At 47.4% G+C, this 17637-nt stretch overlaps 5 protein-coding genes across 5 annotated transcripts; 2 read left to right on the forward strand and 3 right to left on the reverse strand.

The window, feature by feature from the left end:
• Positions 1-203: 203 nt before the first annotated feature.
• On the reverse strand, positions 204-2147 carry K441DRAFT_611331 (U4/U6 small nuclear ribonucleoprotein; the record flags this gene model as incomplete). The annotated part of the gene is made up of 1 exon (XM_067645568.1): positions 204-2147. The coding sequence occupies one exon, from the start codon at positions 2145-2147 to the stop codon at positions 438-440; it is 1710 nt and encodes a 569-aa protein (XP_067503798.1). The 3' UTR covers positions 204-437.
• Positions 2148-2336: 189 nt separating this feature from the next.
• On the forward strand, positions 2337-7908 carry K441DRAFT_636610 (DNA-directed RNA polymerase I subunit RPA1). The gene is made up of 4 exons (XM_067646482.1): positions 2337-2587; positions 2670-3158; positions 3206-6011; positions 6067-7908. The coding sequence occupies exons 1-4, from the start codon at positions 2406-2408 to the stop codon at positions 7717-7719; spliced, it is 5130 nt and encodes a 1709-aa protein (XP_067503799.1). The 5' UTR covers positions 2337-2405; the 3' UTR covers positions 7720-7908.
• Positions 7909-8414: 506 nt separating this feature from the next.
• On the reverse strand, positions 8415-9851 carry K441DRAFT_116556 (uncharacterized protein). The gene is made up of 4 exons (XM_067639989.1): positions 9610-9851; positions 9404-9551; positions 9184-9331; positions 8415-9131 (listed from the first exon to the last, which is right to left on the reverse strand). Exons 1-4 carry the CDS (start codon positions 9770-9772, stop codon positions 8778-8780), a joined length of 813 nt encoding a protein of 270 aa, XP_067503800.1. The 5' UTR covers positions 9773-9851; the 3' UTR covers positions 8415-8777.
• Positions 9852-10768: 917 nt separating this feature from the next.
• K441DRAFT_696509 (uncharacterized protein) lies at positions 10769-14427 on the reverse strand (the record flags this gene model as incomplete). Its single annotated transcript, XM_067652893.1, has 4 exons — positions 14329-14427; positions 14207-14275; positions 12554-14154; positions 10769-12497 (listed from the first exon to the last, which is right to left on the reverse strand). Exons 1-4 carry the CDS (start codon positions 14359-14361, stop codon positions 10769-10771), a joined length of 3432 nt encoding a protein of 1143 aa, XP_067503801.1. The 5' UTR covers positions 14362-14427.
• Positions 14428-15212: 785 nt separating this feature from the next.
• Positions 15213-17423, forward strand: K441DRAFT_116591 (uncharacterized protein). Its single transcript, XM_067639990.1, has 5 exons — positions 15213-15676; positions 15737-16590; positions 16650-16879; positions 16926-17224; positions 17278-17423. Exons 1-5 carry the CDS (start codon positions 15403-15405, stop codon positions 17280-17282), a joined length of 1662 nt encoding a protein of 553 aa, XP_067503802.1. The 5' UTR covers positions 15213-15402; the 3' UTR covers positions 17283-17423.
• The last annotated feature ends 214 nt before the right edge of the window (positions 17424-17637 follow it).

Raw genomic sequence — 17637 nt, forward strand, 5'->3', positions numbered from 1 at the left:
GGGAATGATCAGGAATCATTAAAGTTACCTACACTTGGTGCATAACTAGGATTGCATATCAATAATGGGGGTGATCATCATGATCACCGCGAATCAAAGCTCACCTCAAGTAGCTGTGACTAACTGCACGCCTTTGCTCGCTATCATATCTTAAGAGTCTTAGATCGTGAAATGGTTAGTAACGTTGTGTTTAACGATAGTCCATTGAATCCTCCAGAGCGTGTACTGCCGAAGCCATTCGGAGTTCGATGCGCAACGATATATCTGAACCACACTGCACGGCAGCAGTTTCATATTTCAGCTTGTCAGACTAAGCTGGCACTTACTATACATATAATGAATGAACTCAATCATCCCAATACAACCCTTTGCACATACTTGAATGCTAGCTTTCCCCGTTAGTACCAAATATGCATCGAACACCTTACTCGACAAAATCATGGCAAACTCTTTGCTAGCGCCCAGAAGCTCTCCATCTTAGCTCTGGTCAGCGCCTCCTTAGCCTCCGTATCATTTTCGCAAACCCTGGATCCCCATTTCCGGAATGCTCGTCCTCTCTCTTCACCCTCCCATATAAGCGTGCACTTATTGAATGACATATCCTTCAACTGCCCGTCCTCATCCACAGACTGTAGCCATGCTGCTTCAGCTTCCTTGTTCCCCTCGCGTACACTGTTCGGCATCGCGTTCTCGGTCCACTTGATACGGTTTAACACCAGCTTTTTGTAATTTTTGATGCTGTGTTCGCCACCCTCTACGATAACCAAGTTCATCTTCGGGTGCAGTATGGTGATACCGGTAAGCACATTCTGCTTCGCGTTGACATCAACCTGATAGCGGTGTTTCCCGTATGCGAGACTGTCGATCTTGAAAACGCACATATGAATGCCCTTAGCTGCGTCGGCCCGCTGCTGAGTGGCAAGCTTCTCGTGCCGTTGTTCTTTCGTGAGCATACGCTCATTGTTGGCCTGTTCGTGCGCCGCAGCACGTTCAGCAATCTGGCGATTGACCAGAGCTTCGACAGCCGTAGGATCTTTCACCGCCTGTTCACCCAATACACGCATCAGATTGCTCTTCTTCACCTTAGGAGGCGGCGGCGGTTCAAGTCCCAGACGAATCTTAGCTTGAACCTCCTTGTGATCAGCAGCTCTTCGCTGGCGGCGGAGCTTCGCCATCTCAGTCTTCGTCAAGTACATCGGTTTTGGAGTTGGGACGAGTTTCTCTTGAGGTGGCTGAATCAGAACCGGATGCTGAATGTACATAGTTACTATCGAATCTTCAGTATCGATTTTGACCTTGTCAGGAGACGACAAAACGCTGTAGTCTTTCCCATCAATCAGCATTTCATCCCACCATTCTACATCTGGAGGTTGTTCTACGATAAACGCTTTCTCGTTGTCTTCGTCAAGGTTGGCCTTCCGGGCCTTCTCCGCGAGCTCCCTTTTCATCCGCTCTAGCGCTGCAACCTTGCGTAGCGCAGCTGCTTGTGCGATGTATTTGCCTTTCTCATTCATCACGAGTTTGCGAGAGATTCTGTTGCGACCGGTAGCGGTCTGTCCACCTAGACTGGCATCGAAATAGGGGTTCTTCTTGATTTCTTCAATATTAGGTCCGGAGAGATCTAACTCTTTCTTTTCCCTCCCTCCTCTATGCACCGGAGACTCCGTTCGTCTATTCGCCATGGTCGTTGCAAACTTCGGCGCCATAGCTTGTTTGCCCTTTGATCGCGCATCTTGCCCTACATCTCCCATCAAAGCCGGGTGTAGTCCTATGCCTAAACCACCTCGAGCCCGTGATAATCCATCATCCAGCTCCGGCGGCTGATACGTGGGCGCCGGCGCAGGCGCTCGCTGCTGTGATGGTACACCTGCCTTGGCAGTCGCGGCTGCTACTCTCGCCTTCATCGCTTCGATTCTTGCGCGCGCCGCTTCAGCTGGAGACTGGGTCGGAGCCTGGCTTGGAGCCATCAGTCGGGCCTTAGCTGCTTCCGCTCGCGCGCGAGCCTCCGCGATGACCTTTGCCATGTCGGGCTTGTTCGTTGCTGAGCCATTCGTAGCTGCAGCGGGCGAGGCGTTGTTGGATCTTGGGCGCTTGCTGCCATTCTGGAAGCCATTGTCATCATCGGGGTAGGGCCGTTTCTCAACCATCATGTCAAAGAGCTAAGGCGTCCTGGGGGAAACAAGACGCGGTCGTTGCGCAAGTGGTGCTGGAAATTAGTGACAGCAACGATGAAGGCTGTCACGCTAAGAACCTTAGCAGGCGGTGAGTGTTGGCAGTACGTTTCATCATCAAAATTTCCCGTCCCGCCATCGAAAAGTGCTGCTCACAAACAAATCCCAGGAAAAGAGCTCCTTTGAGCTTTGCCGGGCCCAGTTACATAGACTAATGGAACTGCGCTGGCCATTATGAATATCTCACAACCCATATCCTCCGCCATCTCAGGCGTCGAGTTTGGCTTTCTCTCCTCCGACGAGATCAAAGCTCTCTCTGTGAAGCGAATAACGAACCCGACGACTTTTGATTCCTTACTTCATCCGGTTCCTGGTGGTCTACATGACTCTGCTTTAGGAGCATTTCTCGACAATCCGTAAGTACGGCAATTTTGTCTATTATTGCAACACCTTTTATTTTGTGGTAAATAACATCTAACGTGGAGCTTTTGCAACTAGATGTTCGACATGCAACCTGGGGAAATTCGGGTGCCCCGGCCACTGTGGCCATATAGAGTTACCTGCGCCCGTCTACCATCTCACTTTCATGGACCAATGCCTCCGTCTGCTCCGAGCCAAATGCTGCTACTGCCATCGCCTGAAGATGGCTCGCGTTGAGGTCAACCGCTTTTCCTGCAAGCTCCGTTTGATTCGATATGGCCTTCTCCAAGAGGCTGAAGACATCGACAACTTGGATTTATATAAGGCAAAGGATAAGACAGCATCAGGTGCAGGAGATGACTCAGAAACATCTGAAGAGGAGGATGGTGACCATGTCGTTGCACAAAGGAGCACATATGTTAAGAAAATGATCAAGCAAGCTGGAGTAAAGAGAAAGGCCGAAAACTCCATGGAAAAGACGGAAGCTATCGGTGAAGCCCGCCGAGCCGTTATCAAAGAATTTCTTCTCGAGATCACAAAGGGCAGGAAGTGTCACAGTTGCCAAGGGTGAGCTCATGTTCGAAAGTGAAATATCTCATGCTAAAAATTCCTAGTTTGAACCCAGGCTTCCGAAAAGATCGGTACGTAAAAATATTTCGGAAATCTCTTAACACAAAAGACAGAGCTGCGATGGTTCAGGCCGGTAGAAAAATGGAAAATCCCATCGATATCCTGGAAAAGAGGCGCAAGCTAGCTGAGAAAAGGCATGGTATCCATTCGGACGAAGGTGTTGCTGATCTTGCGTCTTCAAATGAGGATGAAGACATAGAAATGCTTGACGCAGAGGATGCGGCAGATGGGACCCTCATTGCTACAGATGTGGCCACAGCATCAACCGCAAATGCCGGAAAATCTACCAAAGACCAGGATTCGCAAGAATATATGACTCCGGGAGAAGTTCTTGCATCTTTAGCACTCCTCTTTGAACAAGAAGAAGAGATACTGCGCCTAGTATATAGTCCTCACTCACGCGCAAAAAGGCGCGCGCCAATTAGTGCTGATATGTTTTTCATCAAGAGCGTCGTTGTCCCTCCAAACAGATACCGAAATGAAGACAAAACTGGTGATTCCATATCGGAGTCACCGAAAAATTCCTTGTACAAAAATGTCCTCACAGCGTGCGATCTTATGCGCCAGATATACAACGAAATCAATGGCCAACAAAACGAAGCAGGGTATCGTCAACGCGACTTCCACGACTTACAAAGTGCCTGGGTGAACCTCCAGGGGGCTGTTAACTCTGTTATTGATAGAGACAGCAATCCTATTCAAGGCAATGCAGGGAAATCGAACGCGGATGGGATCAAGCAAAACCTTGAGAAAAAAGAAGGACTTTTCCGAAAAAATATGATGGGGAAACGAGTTAATTTCGCGGCTCGCAGTGTCATCTCACCAGATCCCAATATCGAGACGAACGAGATTGGTGTACCTCCAGTCTTCGCAATCAAATTGACTTATCCAGAGCCTGTTACTAACCACAACTTTTATGATTTGAAAGAGGCTGTGCTCAATGGACCGGACAAGTGGCCCGGCGCTGTTGCAATTGAAAACGAAAATGGTCAAGTAATCAATCTTAAAAGGAAAAATTTCGAGGAACGACAGGCACTTGCCAATCAACTACTTGCTCCTTCAAACACAAATGTCAATGGCGCCCGGAACAAAAAGGTGCACCGGCATCTCAATAACGGTGATATAGTGATCATGAACCGGCAACCCACTTTACATAAACCTTCTATGATGGCACATCGTGCAAGGGTGTTACCGGGGGAGAAAACGATTCGAATGCACTACGCTAACTGCAACACATATAATGCGGATTTTGATGGAGACGAAATGAATATGCATTTCCCGCAAAATGAAATTGCAAGAGCTGAAGCTGCGACAATTGCAGATACTGATCACCAATATCTTTCGGCAACTGCTGGAAAGCCCCTCCGAGGATTGATCCAGGATCACATTTCCATGGGAGTATGGATCACAAATCGGGATACCTTCTTCAATCGTGAGGACTATCAGCAACTTCTTTATGCTTCTCTTCGACCAGAAGATAGTCATACGACATCTGGAACACTACTCACAGTAACCCCCGCAATCCTCAAACCACGAGCTATGTGGACTGGAAAGCAAGTAATTACCACTATACTAAAGAACATTCAACCCCCAACTCACCCAGGTCTTACACTAACCTCGAAATCTCAAACAAATGCAAAATTATGGGGACCAAAGTCGGAGGAGCAGACTGTGGTTTTCCAAGAAGGCGACCTTCTCTGCGGCATTCTAGATAAGAGTCAGATTGGACCTAGTGCTGGAGGGTTTGTCAATGCAATTTATGAGACATATGGTCATACTGTGGCTGGCAGGCTACTCAGTGTTCTCGGTCGACTCCTTACTAAATTATTGCACATGCGTGCCTTCTCATGTGGTGTAGAGGACCTGGTACTAACTGCTGATGGAGATCACACTCGGCGAGAAATGCTGAAGGGTGCAGACACAATTGGACTGAAGGTTGCCGCCAAGTACGTTTCATTGGACGAAGAGAGTACAGATCCGAATGATTCAGAATTGCGGAGAAGGCTGGAACAAGTGCTGAGAGATGATTCAAAGCAGTCAGGTCTTGATGTATTAACCAACGGCCAAACCAAGGATTTGTCATCTACTATCACGGAAGCTTGCTTACCTACAGGTCTTATCAAGCCATTTCCAAAAAATCAAATGCAGGCCATGACAGGCTCCGGTGCAAAAGGCAGTCAGGTCAACGCAAATCTCATTTCCTGCAATCTTGGGCAACAAGTCCTGGAAGGTCGACGTGTGCCGGTCATGGCCAGTGGGAAGACATTACCATGCTTCAAGCCCTTCGAACCCAGCGTGCGAGCTGGCGGTTACATCACGGACCGCTTTTTGACCGGTATAAGACCCCAGGAATACTACTTCCACGCTATGGCCGGACGAGAGGGTCTTATTGATACCGCTGTCAAAACTTCACGCTCTGGCTACCTCCAAAGGTGTCTTATCAAAGGGATGGAGGGTCTTAAAGTTGAATATGATACATCTGTTCGTGATGCCGATGGTAGCATGATCCAATTCTTATATGGAGAGGATGGCTTGGACACGACGAAGCAGAAGTGTCTCAACGACTTTAAATTTTTGGCGGAGAATTTCTTCTCTTTGTTCCAATCTTTGAACATGAGTGAGGACTTCGCAAAGATTCAAAGTCCTGAAGCTGCAGAATGGACAAAGGCGGCCTTCAAGAAAACCAGGAAAACTGGAGACGTTGCGGCAATGGATCCAGCACTTTCAGTTTACTCGCCAAGCCGATTCAGTGGCAGCACTTCCGAAAAATTTTATGCTGCTAGAAAAGAAGTTCGTTCAACTCTGTTAGTGCTTATGGTGCCTTGCTAATATAGCTTTCTTATAGTACTGCGACGTGAATCCCGACAAGCTCCTCAAGAAGAAGAAAAAGGACCCTGAAGGTGTTGTCGTTCGGAAAAACTTTGAAGCAGCACTTGATGTCAAGTACCTGAAGTCTATCATTGAGGCAGGTGAAGCCGTCGGGGTGGTTGCTGGCCAATCCGTCGGAGAGCCCTCCACTCAGATGACACTCAACACCTTCCACTTGGCAGGACACTCGGCAAAGAACGTCACGCTCGGTATCCCTCGTCTTCGTGAAATCGTCATGACTGCTAGTGCCAATATCTCCACGCCAACAATGACTCTACATCTCCATCCCGAGATATCGAAAGAAGACGGCGAAACTTTCGCGAAGAGTATTAGCCGATTACCTCTGTCTGCTGTCGTTGATAAGGCTACTGTCGTTGAAAAAATTGGTAAGGGTACAGCATACGACCAGGCGAAAGTCTACAAAATTCGCTTGGACTTCTATCCATCCGAAGAGTATTGCAAGGAATACGCCATCAAAGTGGAAGATATCACAATGTCCCTTGAAAAGAAATTCATCCCTCGTCTCCAAAAGATAATTCGAACAGAATTAAAGAAGAAAGGTCAAGAAAAATCATTGAAGATAGCCGCAAAGTCTGACGCCTTGCCTACCATCGGAGCATCCGCAGGGGTTGTGGAGCAAGAGGCATCACACCCAGAGGCGGAGAGAGAGGGCGGTGATAATGGTGAAGATAGTGACGGCGGCGAAAATGATGGCGATGCTACAAACGCGAAGCAACGGGGCAACCGAGAAGACAGTGTTGAGTTCGACGCCCCAGATGATGACGAAGAAGCCATTGCTACCCAAGGCCGCAGAGACGCGTCTCCAGACACTGAGGTGGAGGATGAAGCTTATGGCGGCAGCCCGCGTGAAGGGAACACTCCTACCGCCTCTGACGCTGAGTCTGAATCAGACAGCGAGTCCGAAACTGAAACCCAAGTTGTCGCCGAAGATCCAGCTGCGCGGGAAGACCGAATCAAGACTTTTTATCCTGATGTTAGCAAGTTTAAATTCGACAATAAAGCCGGAGAGTGGTGCGAAATTACCTTCGAGTATGACGCTTCAACAGCCAAACTCCTCATGCTACATCTCGTGGAAGAAGCTTGCCACTTCGCTACTATCCAGGTCATTCCCGGCATTTCTAGCTGTGTTGTGTCCACCCGTGATCTTGTGACGAACAAGGACACTGGCATACCAATCGTCATGACTGAAGGTGCAAATCTGGTGGCCATGCGTGACTACCAACACATCATAGACCCCCACCGTATCTCCACTAATGACATCGCGGCTATGCTACATCTCTACGGCGTCGAAGCATGTCGTGCTTCTATTATCCGCGAAATGCATGCCGTGTTTAGCGGTCACGGTATCTCGGTCGACCATCGGCATCTCAATCTCATTGCGGATACTATGACAAGAGGTGGTGGATACACGCCTTTCAACCGTATGGGACTGAAGAGCAACGTGAGTCCGTTTATGAAGATGAGTTTTGAAACTACGGTTGGTTTCTTGCGCGATGCGGTGTTAGAGGAGGATTGGGATGACTTGACGAATCCCAGCGCGCGGATTGTGGTGGGGAAAATGAGCAAGGTTGGAACAGGGGCGTTTGACGTTTTGATGCCTGTTGCTTAAGTGTACCTGTTAGAGGCTTCCCCAACGGAGGTTGGCGCACACGGTTGCTGGTACGGACTGGGGTTTTCCCCGGAAGATTTTGCTGCATTTCACTATTGGTAGTAAGTTCTTACATATATAGGATGACCTAGCGTAGAAAATTTAGCGATGGCGTACAATGTAGCGCGTTCCAAGTACAGTCAAACCCCCTTATTACAAAATAGGGTATATAACGATATTTCCTATATTACGATCTACACCCTTGATCTATCCTTTTTCGGTATAACATTACAATATTGATATCGCTGAAGTGTTTCACCAAAATCGTTATAAGCAGATTTTAATTCGTTAGATTTAACGCTTACTCACCATATATTCAGCCATTAGTACCCATCATATATCGATTTAAATATATTAAAATAACCCTTAGATCTTACTCTCTATATTTAATTCTACATTATTTATTATAGCAAGACATTAAAATCCTAATCGATAACGCCGTTACAGATTTTCTAGCTTTAAACGCTAAAAAATACGCGCTTACTACCCTAAATTACCCCACTTATTATAAAACTAGCTTGCCTGATAGGCTACCAACTTACATACAAATACGGAATACAACGATATCCTTAGTTTTACGATACGGTCGGCCAAATAACTCGTATCGTTATAAGGGGCTTTGACTGTAACTCCATCACCTCACACCTTTCTCTTAACATGCATGTAACAGTTTTGGTTTTTAATTAAAAAAAAAACATAACGAACTATTCCCCCTTATATTTGCGCATATCTTCTCACACATTCGTGATACTCGATTTCGTAAAGCCATCCAAGAATTCGTAAAATAACCACACAGCCTTCCAGGCGCACTCCTGCTTTTTACACCCAGCTGTACACAACGCTTCTAACAGCGGCCAGAACCAAGTTACATAACCGAAGAGCATTCCATAATACACGCGAAAGACTTACAATTCGCAAGCTACGCTAAAGCCTTCCCCTCTCCAAACCAATAGGAGCTAATATAAACCAACGAATCACGTCAATCTGTTCACCGGAGACTAACCGAACTCTACCGACGCCTATACAGTAGCCGGACTAGTCCGGCTATTTTCGATCCAGTCTGGTCGGGGAATCGGTCCTCCATTATTCTGATTGGCAAGTGCTATGCCTGTATTCTTAGCTGCATTTAGCTGTTTTTTAACTAAATAAACGATGAGCCAAATGATGAATAAAAGGGCAGCAAAGCCGACAATGACAGGTGCTGCTATCCAGGCTTTGCTCTTTGCATGGGGTGAGACTGTCGCTGTAGGACTGGCACCAGACGCCGTGACGCTTGAGACGGTTAGTGTCGCTGTTGTTGTGACTAGGACAGTCACCTGTGATATGGTGGAGGATGGAGTTGGTGGTGAGTTTAGAGAAGAGGCGGAGACAGACTGCGCGGTGATTCCGTTAGGTGATTCCGTTTTGATTTGGGAGTACACATACTAGCTGGAGCTCTGTAATTGTCTGTGTAGCGTTCCAGTTTCCACCAGTCCAAGATGGCCAGCACTGGAAATTGCTAATGGGAGAAGAATCACCCGGGGTATGGTACACCGTGCCAGTTATACATGAGGTTTGATAGCCAGTGCCGTTACTGAGTAGGACATCCCAGTTAGTATCATAACGTGCTTCACGGAACAAAGGGTGCAGTAGCAATATAGCATACCATGTTATTTGATACTGATCATTCATCATTATAGAGCCACTGAGACATGCTGTTGGCATGAAACAGTCGACATTACTTGCGATGCAGCATCTGCCGTAAGTCCCGTAGACGAGGAATATCGAGCTCGAGGGACAGTGAAAAGGTGAGTCTATGATTAACGGTCCAATTAGATCAAGACATTTGTGTATAATCCATATATAACTTACAAGTGCCAAAGGTAGATGTATATCCAATAATTGCCGGGTCAAGACTACGTTTTATAAGACTTGGTGCTTGCGTGATTGTTGCCGTCGGGCTTGCGGTTGCGGCAAGTACTGTACAAGATGCTGTGATAAGCAACACGATCTTCTTCAAAGTAAAATAATCCATGTCCGAAATAACAAATAGTCACACAGTAGGATCCCTTGGTGAAGTTATTGGAAATTTCGGTGAAGTCGCAACGAGTACCTGACTAAAAATAAAATGAAGAGTTGAAAGACGCTTAACGACTTGAAAGCTAACAGGCCGAAGATTTGTCTAAACGGATGCCTAGCTTAGGCTCTCAGATGAGAGGATACTATTAGATTCGGCTCCTTCGGAAGACCTGGTTTGATTCTTTGTATTATATGGTAACAGGAAGACGAAGTTTTGGTGTTCGGAGTCAAAAAAAGGTTCACGACGGGTTGGATGAGAATAAAACGAAACATCTCTAAGACCTCCAAGCCTGAGGTGGCTTTTGCTGTCCTGCAAGAGCATTCTGACAGTGTGCTTCGCTATCTTTCGAATCCGAATAAGCCTGTGGACGTTAAAGGAGGGCCGTCTGGTTCCCAGGCTGCAACAACCAAAGAGGAATAAAATAGCGATCTCAATCAGCCGCGCCTCCTGTGGCACATAGAGGAGATGCTCTTTGGCTACTGGGGTGGGGTGGCGTTTGTGAACACTGCATCTCTATGCTAGGCACTGCTTGTGGTTGAGGGTGTGGACCAAAAGCTGGGGGCTTTGAGGCTTTAACCGCTCAGAAAGTTAAGCGCTGCGCCACCCAATGAACCTCCTGGTTATGGGCCCAGATCGCGCCCTGAGGGGCCTCATAGGCTTCTCCGAAGTATTGGACGTATAAGGCCAATCAAATTAATACTTACACTCCTTTCTCCTAAGCAAAACACTTTTGGGGGAGTAGAAATTTCTTCTCTATCTTCACTTTCAAAGTACTTCAAACTCTCGTCCAAAATCCTTATGAAATGACAAGAACAAAACGATCAGTCACTTGCGTTTACACATCTATCAGCGGCGCACAGGAGTATGACGTGGAATCAATCCTGGAGAACTGGTGACGTTGTTTGCCTAATAACTGGGCTCGTGCATTTATTTGTGGCGGTTACATTGCCTCTATCTCTTCGACCCTCTGCCACCTCTGCTGCTTTTCCCTTTACCCTTAGTTGCACTACTTCCACCACCGCCACCACCACCGCCCCCACCCGCCATCATGACCCTTACTTTCCCTACTGGCACAATACCATAGATCTCTGCTTCCTTCCAACCCCTAACTAATTCGATCTCCCTTGGCCATATCCTCTCGCTATCCTCACTTTTCTTGTCGACGGCTCTAGGATCCTTCCCTGCAGCATCCCATCGGCTCAGAATCTCCTTAACCGCCTTGCCTTTCTTTGTAATACCAGGCTGCAACTTAACTTTATACTTATATGTAGCCAACGCAGACCAAGGCGCGCAGACAGGGACAGCAGCCAAGAGCTCATCGCCTGGCAATGGACGACCGGTGAAAGAGTCGAGTCCCACGAGCTCTAGCCTCGCGGCCTCTTCGTCAACGACGTCCTCAGCGTCGGCAGCTTCGCCTCCGAGTGCTGCCCGTCGCGCTTCCTCCGTTGCTTGCCCTAGTGCCTGGGCCCGGAGGTGCTGCTCCCGCCTACGCTGTTTCTGGGCCATCGCTTCCTTTTCCTTGGATTTCTTTGCCTGTGCCTGCGCTTCTGGAGCTTCGTGACCGGCCTTCGAGCCAAGAAGACGGAGTGCTAAGGCGCGGTCTTCGTCGTCTTGATCGGCATATTTCGTTGCAAGCTTCTTGGCTTTGTTTCGTTTACCCCGTGGGAGGGGACCTTTGTTTGCTCTACTTGGAGGGTTTGAGGATGACGGCGCGGGCGTTTCACGTGTGCTAGCGGTAAGAGATGCGGTATCATCAACCTCTGAGGGCGTTTCTTCGTCGTCCGTTGCCGGCCCACGGGTCGAAGGAGGGCCGGAGGCAATTGGCGTAAGACTGGGCGTCTGGCCTTTACGGAGAAGACGGCGTTCTCGAGCAGAGAGGTGGCGGGGGCCGGATTTGCTCTGTGTTTGCGCGGAGGAAGCTACCGATGGAGCCTCTTGTTCTTCCTCATCGCTGGATAATTCTGCCTTGCTTATCCCGGGCTCGGTATGTTGAGGTCCACCAGTTGTTGTGTCAGCTACGTCCTCAACTTCATCTTCAGAATCCGGGTCTTGTTCGTTTTGCGCCGATTGAATCCCGCCTGTTGATTGCAATGGGTTGCTGTGGTCTCCTGGTTCTGATTCTGTGTCACTGTTGTCTGAAGCAGACTCCAGTTTCGCGTCAGGGAAGTCTTCATCGCTATCGCTCTCTGATGCCTCTTCTGGTGCTTGCTCTTTTTGATCATCCTTAGCCTGCTGTAGCGTCGTACTTTCTGCTGTACTATTCCCAGAAGCTGCTTGATCTACTAACCTATATTTTACATGTCTTGCCTTGCTTTCTTCACTAATTTGAAACATAACAGCAAAGCCTAGAATTAGTTGCGCTGGCGGTAGGAAGTTCTTCTTTCCCCGTATCATAAACCCCCCAGTGGTCAAATATTCACCAGTTGGTGCTGTCTTGGACACTTGGTCGGAGTTCACCCACCAAGCAGACATGACAGCTTTTGATTCCCATGCTTCCGAGGTCGCAACTGGAAGGTTGCCAGCTTGGGAAAGAGTTGAGGGAGGAATTGGGGCATCTGGAGTAGAAGGATTATTCTTGATAATGACGGATGCCGCTCCATGCAAATCAGCATGGACATAAACGTCTCCTTTCTTGAGATACCTGCTGTATAGTATCTCATTTTGTTGAGCATCTTTACCACTAATGTGTGTCAGCTTTTGGCAAATGCATTCATTTGGAATACTAGAGATACATACCCAAGGACTAGATACCCGTCTGACGAGATGAAGTAAATGAATTTCTCGAACCAAAATTGCTTCCGCACTGGCCGAAGTACATCTTTCTCCTGCTTCAGTCCTTTCTTGAGGTCCGCAGTAACCTTTTTCTCGGTGCTCTTGAGCGCTTTTGACGATGCTAGCACTGTTTTCTCTTCCTTCACAGCAGCGCTTTTCTTCTGATCATAATATTGGCTAGCATTGGCCCACGGAGACAGACCTAGGTCAATATCAATAGCTAACCGGTTGTCAACAGGTTTTGGAGGTGCCTTTTTCTTTTTCTGAGGTCGATCTTCCTCGTTATCTGAGTCCCCGCTAACTGAGCTCGTCTCATATCCTTCATCTTCTGCTTCGAGATTCGGCTCGTCAAGCAAAAGTGTGATAGTATTTTCGTAAAGCTTCAACGGTAGCGTGATCATTTGAGCGACGGGATTGCGTTGGCCTTGCTCCCTCTCTATCAGCCTTGCAATTTCAACCCAATCCATGCCTTGTCCGATGAGGCCGTTGATTGCAATGGTCGCTTCTTGGGCTCGATCAATGTTTGCCTGGATGGCTTCTGCTTTCCTAATATTCAGCTCTTGCACTTGTTGGAGTCCACCTATTCGCTTAGCATGCTCTTGACGTGCTTGTTCTAGCTTCTTCTTTGCATTCATTTCGCGCTCATGCAATCGTGACTCTAGCTTCTGCCCCTCGATTGACGAGAAAAACTCGTCAACCGTCTTATTAAATCCGTCAAACTCCAGGAATGTGTATTCAGAATCCTCGAACTGGCGGGGTCGGAACGGATGGAAGTCATCATAAAGTAAACCAGGCGCCTTTTCAGAACCAAGAGCCTCCGAAGACTCCTCCTTGGACTGGTTAGCGGCCGGGTTTGGCTTCGCCAGAATATAGCCTGTAGTAGTATCTCCACTCGTGATGTCTTCCGCCACTTTCTTCGCTTCTTCTAACGCAGCCAGCAGCTTGTCTAGGAGGGACTCGTCTTCCAGCACCTGTTCCGGTTTTATGCGAGCATCAAAATTAGCGATATTTAGAGCATGATCAATAAGAAGAGGTGGAAATTCCGTTATCGAAACGGCTAATGCCTTCCTAAGAAGGTCCTTAGATTGTTTCTTGGCCTTCTTCTCAGCCAACTCTGCATCCTGTTGCTTTTGTATTGCTTTCCGGAGCCCTTCCTGAACCCTTTCCTTAGTCACAGGCGGAGTTCCTCCATAATTCTGCCGTAAGGACAGGTTATATTGTAGACCGATGCGAAGCTTCTCATGCTCAGCCCCCTCGTCGACATTCCGCAGCAGTGCTAGTATATTCAAATCCCCGTCAGTAAGAACGATATTGCCACCCGCATAAAACTCTAAGTAGAGTCTATACAGCCCATCCGAGAATTGAAATTCTATTATCCGGTCTGTGCCAACTTGGGATATTGATGTGACTCTTCTGGTCTTAAGGAATTTCCGCAGGCGTGCTACGAAGGGTGAGGGAGCTGCCGCTGTGGAACGCGCATAGCTTGTGAGATGGCATCGGAATCCAGAGTCGATGATCAACTGCTCTCGATGGTCGGGTTTATGAAACTTGAAAAGAAATATGCGCTGAAATAACCATCAGTATCCGAGCTTTGCCATTGGGGGCCGGAAGCCTTACTGAGGACAGATCATAAATATTTGTAACTCGGAGTGGACAAAGACTCTTAGACAGCTCATGAGTAATAACCTAGGGCAGATCAGCATTACATACTTCACAGGACGGGAGAGGATGTTCTCCACCTTGACGTCTAGGGAGGAAAATCTTTGCNTCATGACTTCGTGCTCAGGGTATTGTCGCAAGGCTAACCAAGAGAATGACGATCTCAAGTTTGAAGTTTGCCAAAGCCGAAATGTGGCGGGAGGGGCGTAGGGCTAAATAACGTACAGGCAAAACTCCTTAATACGATACCAGGTATATAACGATACCTTTGGTATTACGATCTACACGCCCTAATCAAGACTTTTTTGGTGTAATTAACGATTATCTGATTTTCGACGATATCGTTAAACTCTACCACCAATATCGGTATAACTAATTGCGTATATCTGGCCCGTAAGGAGGATAATCTATACCCTTTAGGATTTAAGATCCACTTTTTATTAAGTTTTTACTGCTTATTCACCCTACACGTGACTCTTGATATATTGGTATTATGATACATTTGGCGCCAAAACCCATACCGTACAAGGAGTTTTGCCTGTAGCCATAAGCATAGCACGTGGACAATATCCCATTGATGTTCAGTGCCCCCTTCTGGCACCTGGGTCCAGCAAAGCCTGAGAGCTGATTAATTCCAATAGTGCTTTTTGACGATCCTTGCGGACCATGCAAAGTCGCGGCTTCCGTCTGTTGAATAACAGACTCTTCCAATAAAATGAAATCATCCAGTTTTTGGACGGCGTGCAAAGTCGTTTTTGGTATTGTCCGGGTCACCTCGAAGATTTTTCCTGTTGCCTGGGTGGTAGGCAGCAGGCGGCGCAGTGCGTTGCCTCTTTGGGTTAAGAAGGGAGCCTTTAGGCCTGGTTCTTAGGGCCTAGTTCTTAGGGCAACCCTTGGTTAAGCTGAAATTGGTAAACTCTATCCCGGCGCGCCCCGTTTGGGTTTATCTTTGTCAATCCAACCACTTTCACCTCCAACAAAGCTTTTCTCATCTCCCCTCCCCCATCTTGAAATCCTGACCCTAATATCATCTACTGCTTGGCTATTGCGCCTTCTCTTTCCACTCGTTTGCCCTCTGCCACCACTCCTGCCGCTGCTGGTGCTTGCTCCTACTTCACTTGTTACGCCTACGTCCCGCCGTCCTATCAGCCGCCATGGACAGCTCAGTACGTAATCCCACAATCGAGGAGATGAAAGAGTGGGATGAGGACGAGCTGCTCAAGTGGATCCAACAAAAGCGATCGAAACTGCTTGAAGGTGATCAACTTGAGAAATTCAAAGCGGCACACATATCAGGGGAGGCTTTCTTAATGCAAGCTGGTGACGAGGAATTCTTTAGAAAAAAATGCAATCTAGCCTTTGGGGTGAGCTGGACGCTCACGAAGATATCGGCGGAGATTGTCGGGATAGAGACCGCCGGTATAAAGAGTAAGTTACTGTCTTTTATACCATATATACCACGTAGATAGTATGCTAACAACGCTATAGGAAATAGACAATATCGCGAAGATGCGGGGATGTCCGATCCCGCCTCTAAAAAGCCGCGTTGGGAGAGCGAAACCGATACTGAACTGCAGATGCTCGCCGCAAGTGCTCGTCAGCAAAGGGAACGTATCCGGTTGGAAATTGAAAAGCTCGATCAGTTACCCGTTTCGTGTCCCAAAGACGTCGTTTCGTGTCCCAATTCTGTCCTCCAACTTTCTAATCCCACCTTCGACACCAAATTGCCCTTCCCTTTCGTTGGTTACGCAGTGCCGGAGAGATTCCAAGTTAATAGCGAAGATTACGAAAGTTATTGGTATTATACGGGGCGGGAGAACTTTGTGGAACTTAGAGAGGAGTTCGAGCGTATCCGTCACAGTTGTCAACGTTCTGCTCTCACTATCTATGGAACTAGGGGCTATGGAAAGTCTCATCTTTTAGCTGCCCTTGTCTGTTGTTTAGCAGCTAGGGAGGAAAAAATTGTATACATCCCTGATTGTCGGGAATTTATGAAACAGCCAGTCCCGTATATAAGAGCGGCAGCTTTATTTGCCTGGGCGGACGATGAGAGCAAGCAACAGAGGATTATGGCGCTGGATACCCAGGAAAAGATTGATCGGTTCTTTCAAGGCCAAAGCGATGTTGTTTTTGTTATCGATCAACTCAACGCTCTAGAGGAGGAGGAGGGGGACGACAAACCTACCATCAACAAGAAGGCAGAATTGCGTTACTGGTTGCAAGGCATAGAGGTGACGGGAAAAGCAATCCATGCCTCATCGGCAAATAACTACTCGATTCTCAACAAGCCGCTAAAGCAGTCTAGTAACGAAATAATGTATGTCTATGGAGGCTTAACTGAGGTAGGTCTTAGGAGCAATAATTCGTTTATAAAAAGTGGACGCTTCTAACTATAATTTAGAAGGAAATGGAGCATTGGTGGGCGCAGAGGCAAGAGGTTCAACTAGGAGACTACACGAAGGATGAAGTCGAAGACTTCACCGGCCGCATCCCATGGTTCTTGGAGAAATGTGTCGTGAACGGCACGATCGACCTGGCCGCTAAGTTCTTTACTGAAATTTACGAACAGGCCTGGGCGTTCGAGCAGGAAATTCAAACACGATATTATAAAGAACCAGGAGAATTGCAGAGGTATGCTATATTCGTACTACCTAAGTAACTTCGCTAACGTCTTTAGACACTACCAATATATGAGGGCTTGTCTTTTTGGCCGGTTTATTTGGGTATCATCGAAGTTTATACCAAATCTCGTCGACCACCGGTATTTTTACGACGACAAATATGACTCTGAACGTGGGGAGTTTGAGGCGCACTATACATGTGGCATATGCCGCAATGCCGTAGCTTCGATGGTACTTGAGAATAAAGCGCGTTTCGACAAAGGGATCTGGCAGTCGCTGCCCGAGTACACTACCAACCCATGTGTTACTGGATTTGTGATGGAGCAAGCTATCTTGGCGTGGATTTTACTACAAGGTCTAAATATTACGCCGAAACTTAATCATCCAATGGGTGTAACTCTTTTCCAGGATGACGTTCCATCTTTCGACACCACTAAGAATGATCCCGTTCTTTATATACCCAAAGTGTTCAATTTTCGAAATATCGATGGGATAATAGTCTATACCGGACCTAGACCGAGAGGAAGAAGCGCAAAGAACGCAAAGCAGAAATTGTTTATGTTCCCTTTACAGATCACGCTAGCGCCAGATAAACACTCGAAATCTCGGGAAAAATTCTTCAGCGAGTGGAAAACATGGACTGAAGGTCTTCAAAACTTTGATGTGGTACCAGAGTTCGTATGGATAACCCCAAATGCAGCTACAACCACGACGTATGAAAAAAAAGGTCAATGCCCTGCTCATGCTGAGCGTAACGTCCCAATCGAG

Source organism: Cenococcum geophilum (genome assembly GCF_001692895.1).
Source record: "Cenococcum geophilum 1.58 unplaced genomic scaffold K441scaffold_22, whole genome shotgun sequence".
In the NCBI taxonomy this organism is placed as follows: Eukaryota; Fungi; Ascomycota; class Dothideomycetes; order Gloniales; family Gloniaceae; genus Cenococcum; species Cenococcum geophilum.

Bases quoted from the DNA above. Each gene is read 5' to 3' on its own strand.
- K441DRAFT_636610 (XM_067646482.1), top strand. From the start codon at position 2,406: ATGAATATCTCACAACCCATATCCTCCGCCATCTCAGGCGTCGAGTTT. The intron at 2,588-2,669 runs GTAAGTACGGCA...TTTTGCAACTAG, and splicing joins GGAGCATTTCTCGACAATCC to ATGTTCGACATGCAACCTGG. The intron at 6,012-6,066 runs GTTCGTTCAACT...GCTTTCTTATAG, and splicing joins TTTATGCTGCTAGAAAAGAA to TACTGCGACGTGAATCCCGA.
- K441DRAFT_116591 (XM_067639990.1), top strand. From the start codon at position 15,403: ATGGACAGCTCAGTACGTAATCCCACAATCGAGGAGATGAAAGAGTGG. The intron at 15,677-15,736 runs GTAAGTTACTGT...ACAACGCTATAG, and splicing joins AGAGACCGCCGGTATAAAGA to GAAATAGACAATATCGCGAA. The intron at 16,880-16,925 runs GTATGCTATATT...TAACGTCTTTAG, and splicing joins GAACCAGGAGAATTGCAGAG to ACACTACCAATATATGAGGG.
- K441DRAFT_116556 (XM_067639989.1), bottom strand. From the start codon at position 9,772: ATGGATTATTTTACTTTGAAGAAGATCGTGTTGCTTATCACAGCATCT. The intron at 9,552-9,609 runs GTAAGTTATATA...CGTTAATCATAG, and splicing joins TACATCTACCTTTGGCACTT to ACTCACCTTTTCACTGTCCC. The intron at 9,332-9,403 runs GTATGCTATATT...TGTCCTACTCAG, and splicing joins GATCAGTATCAAATAACATG to TAACGGCACTGGCTATCAAA.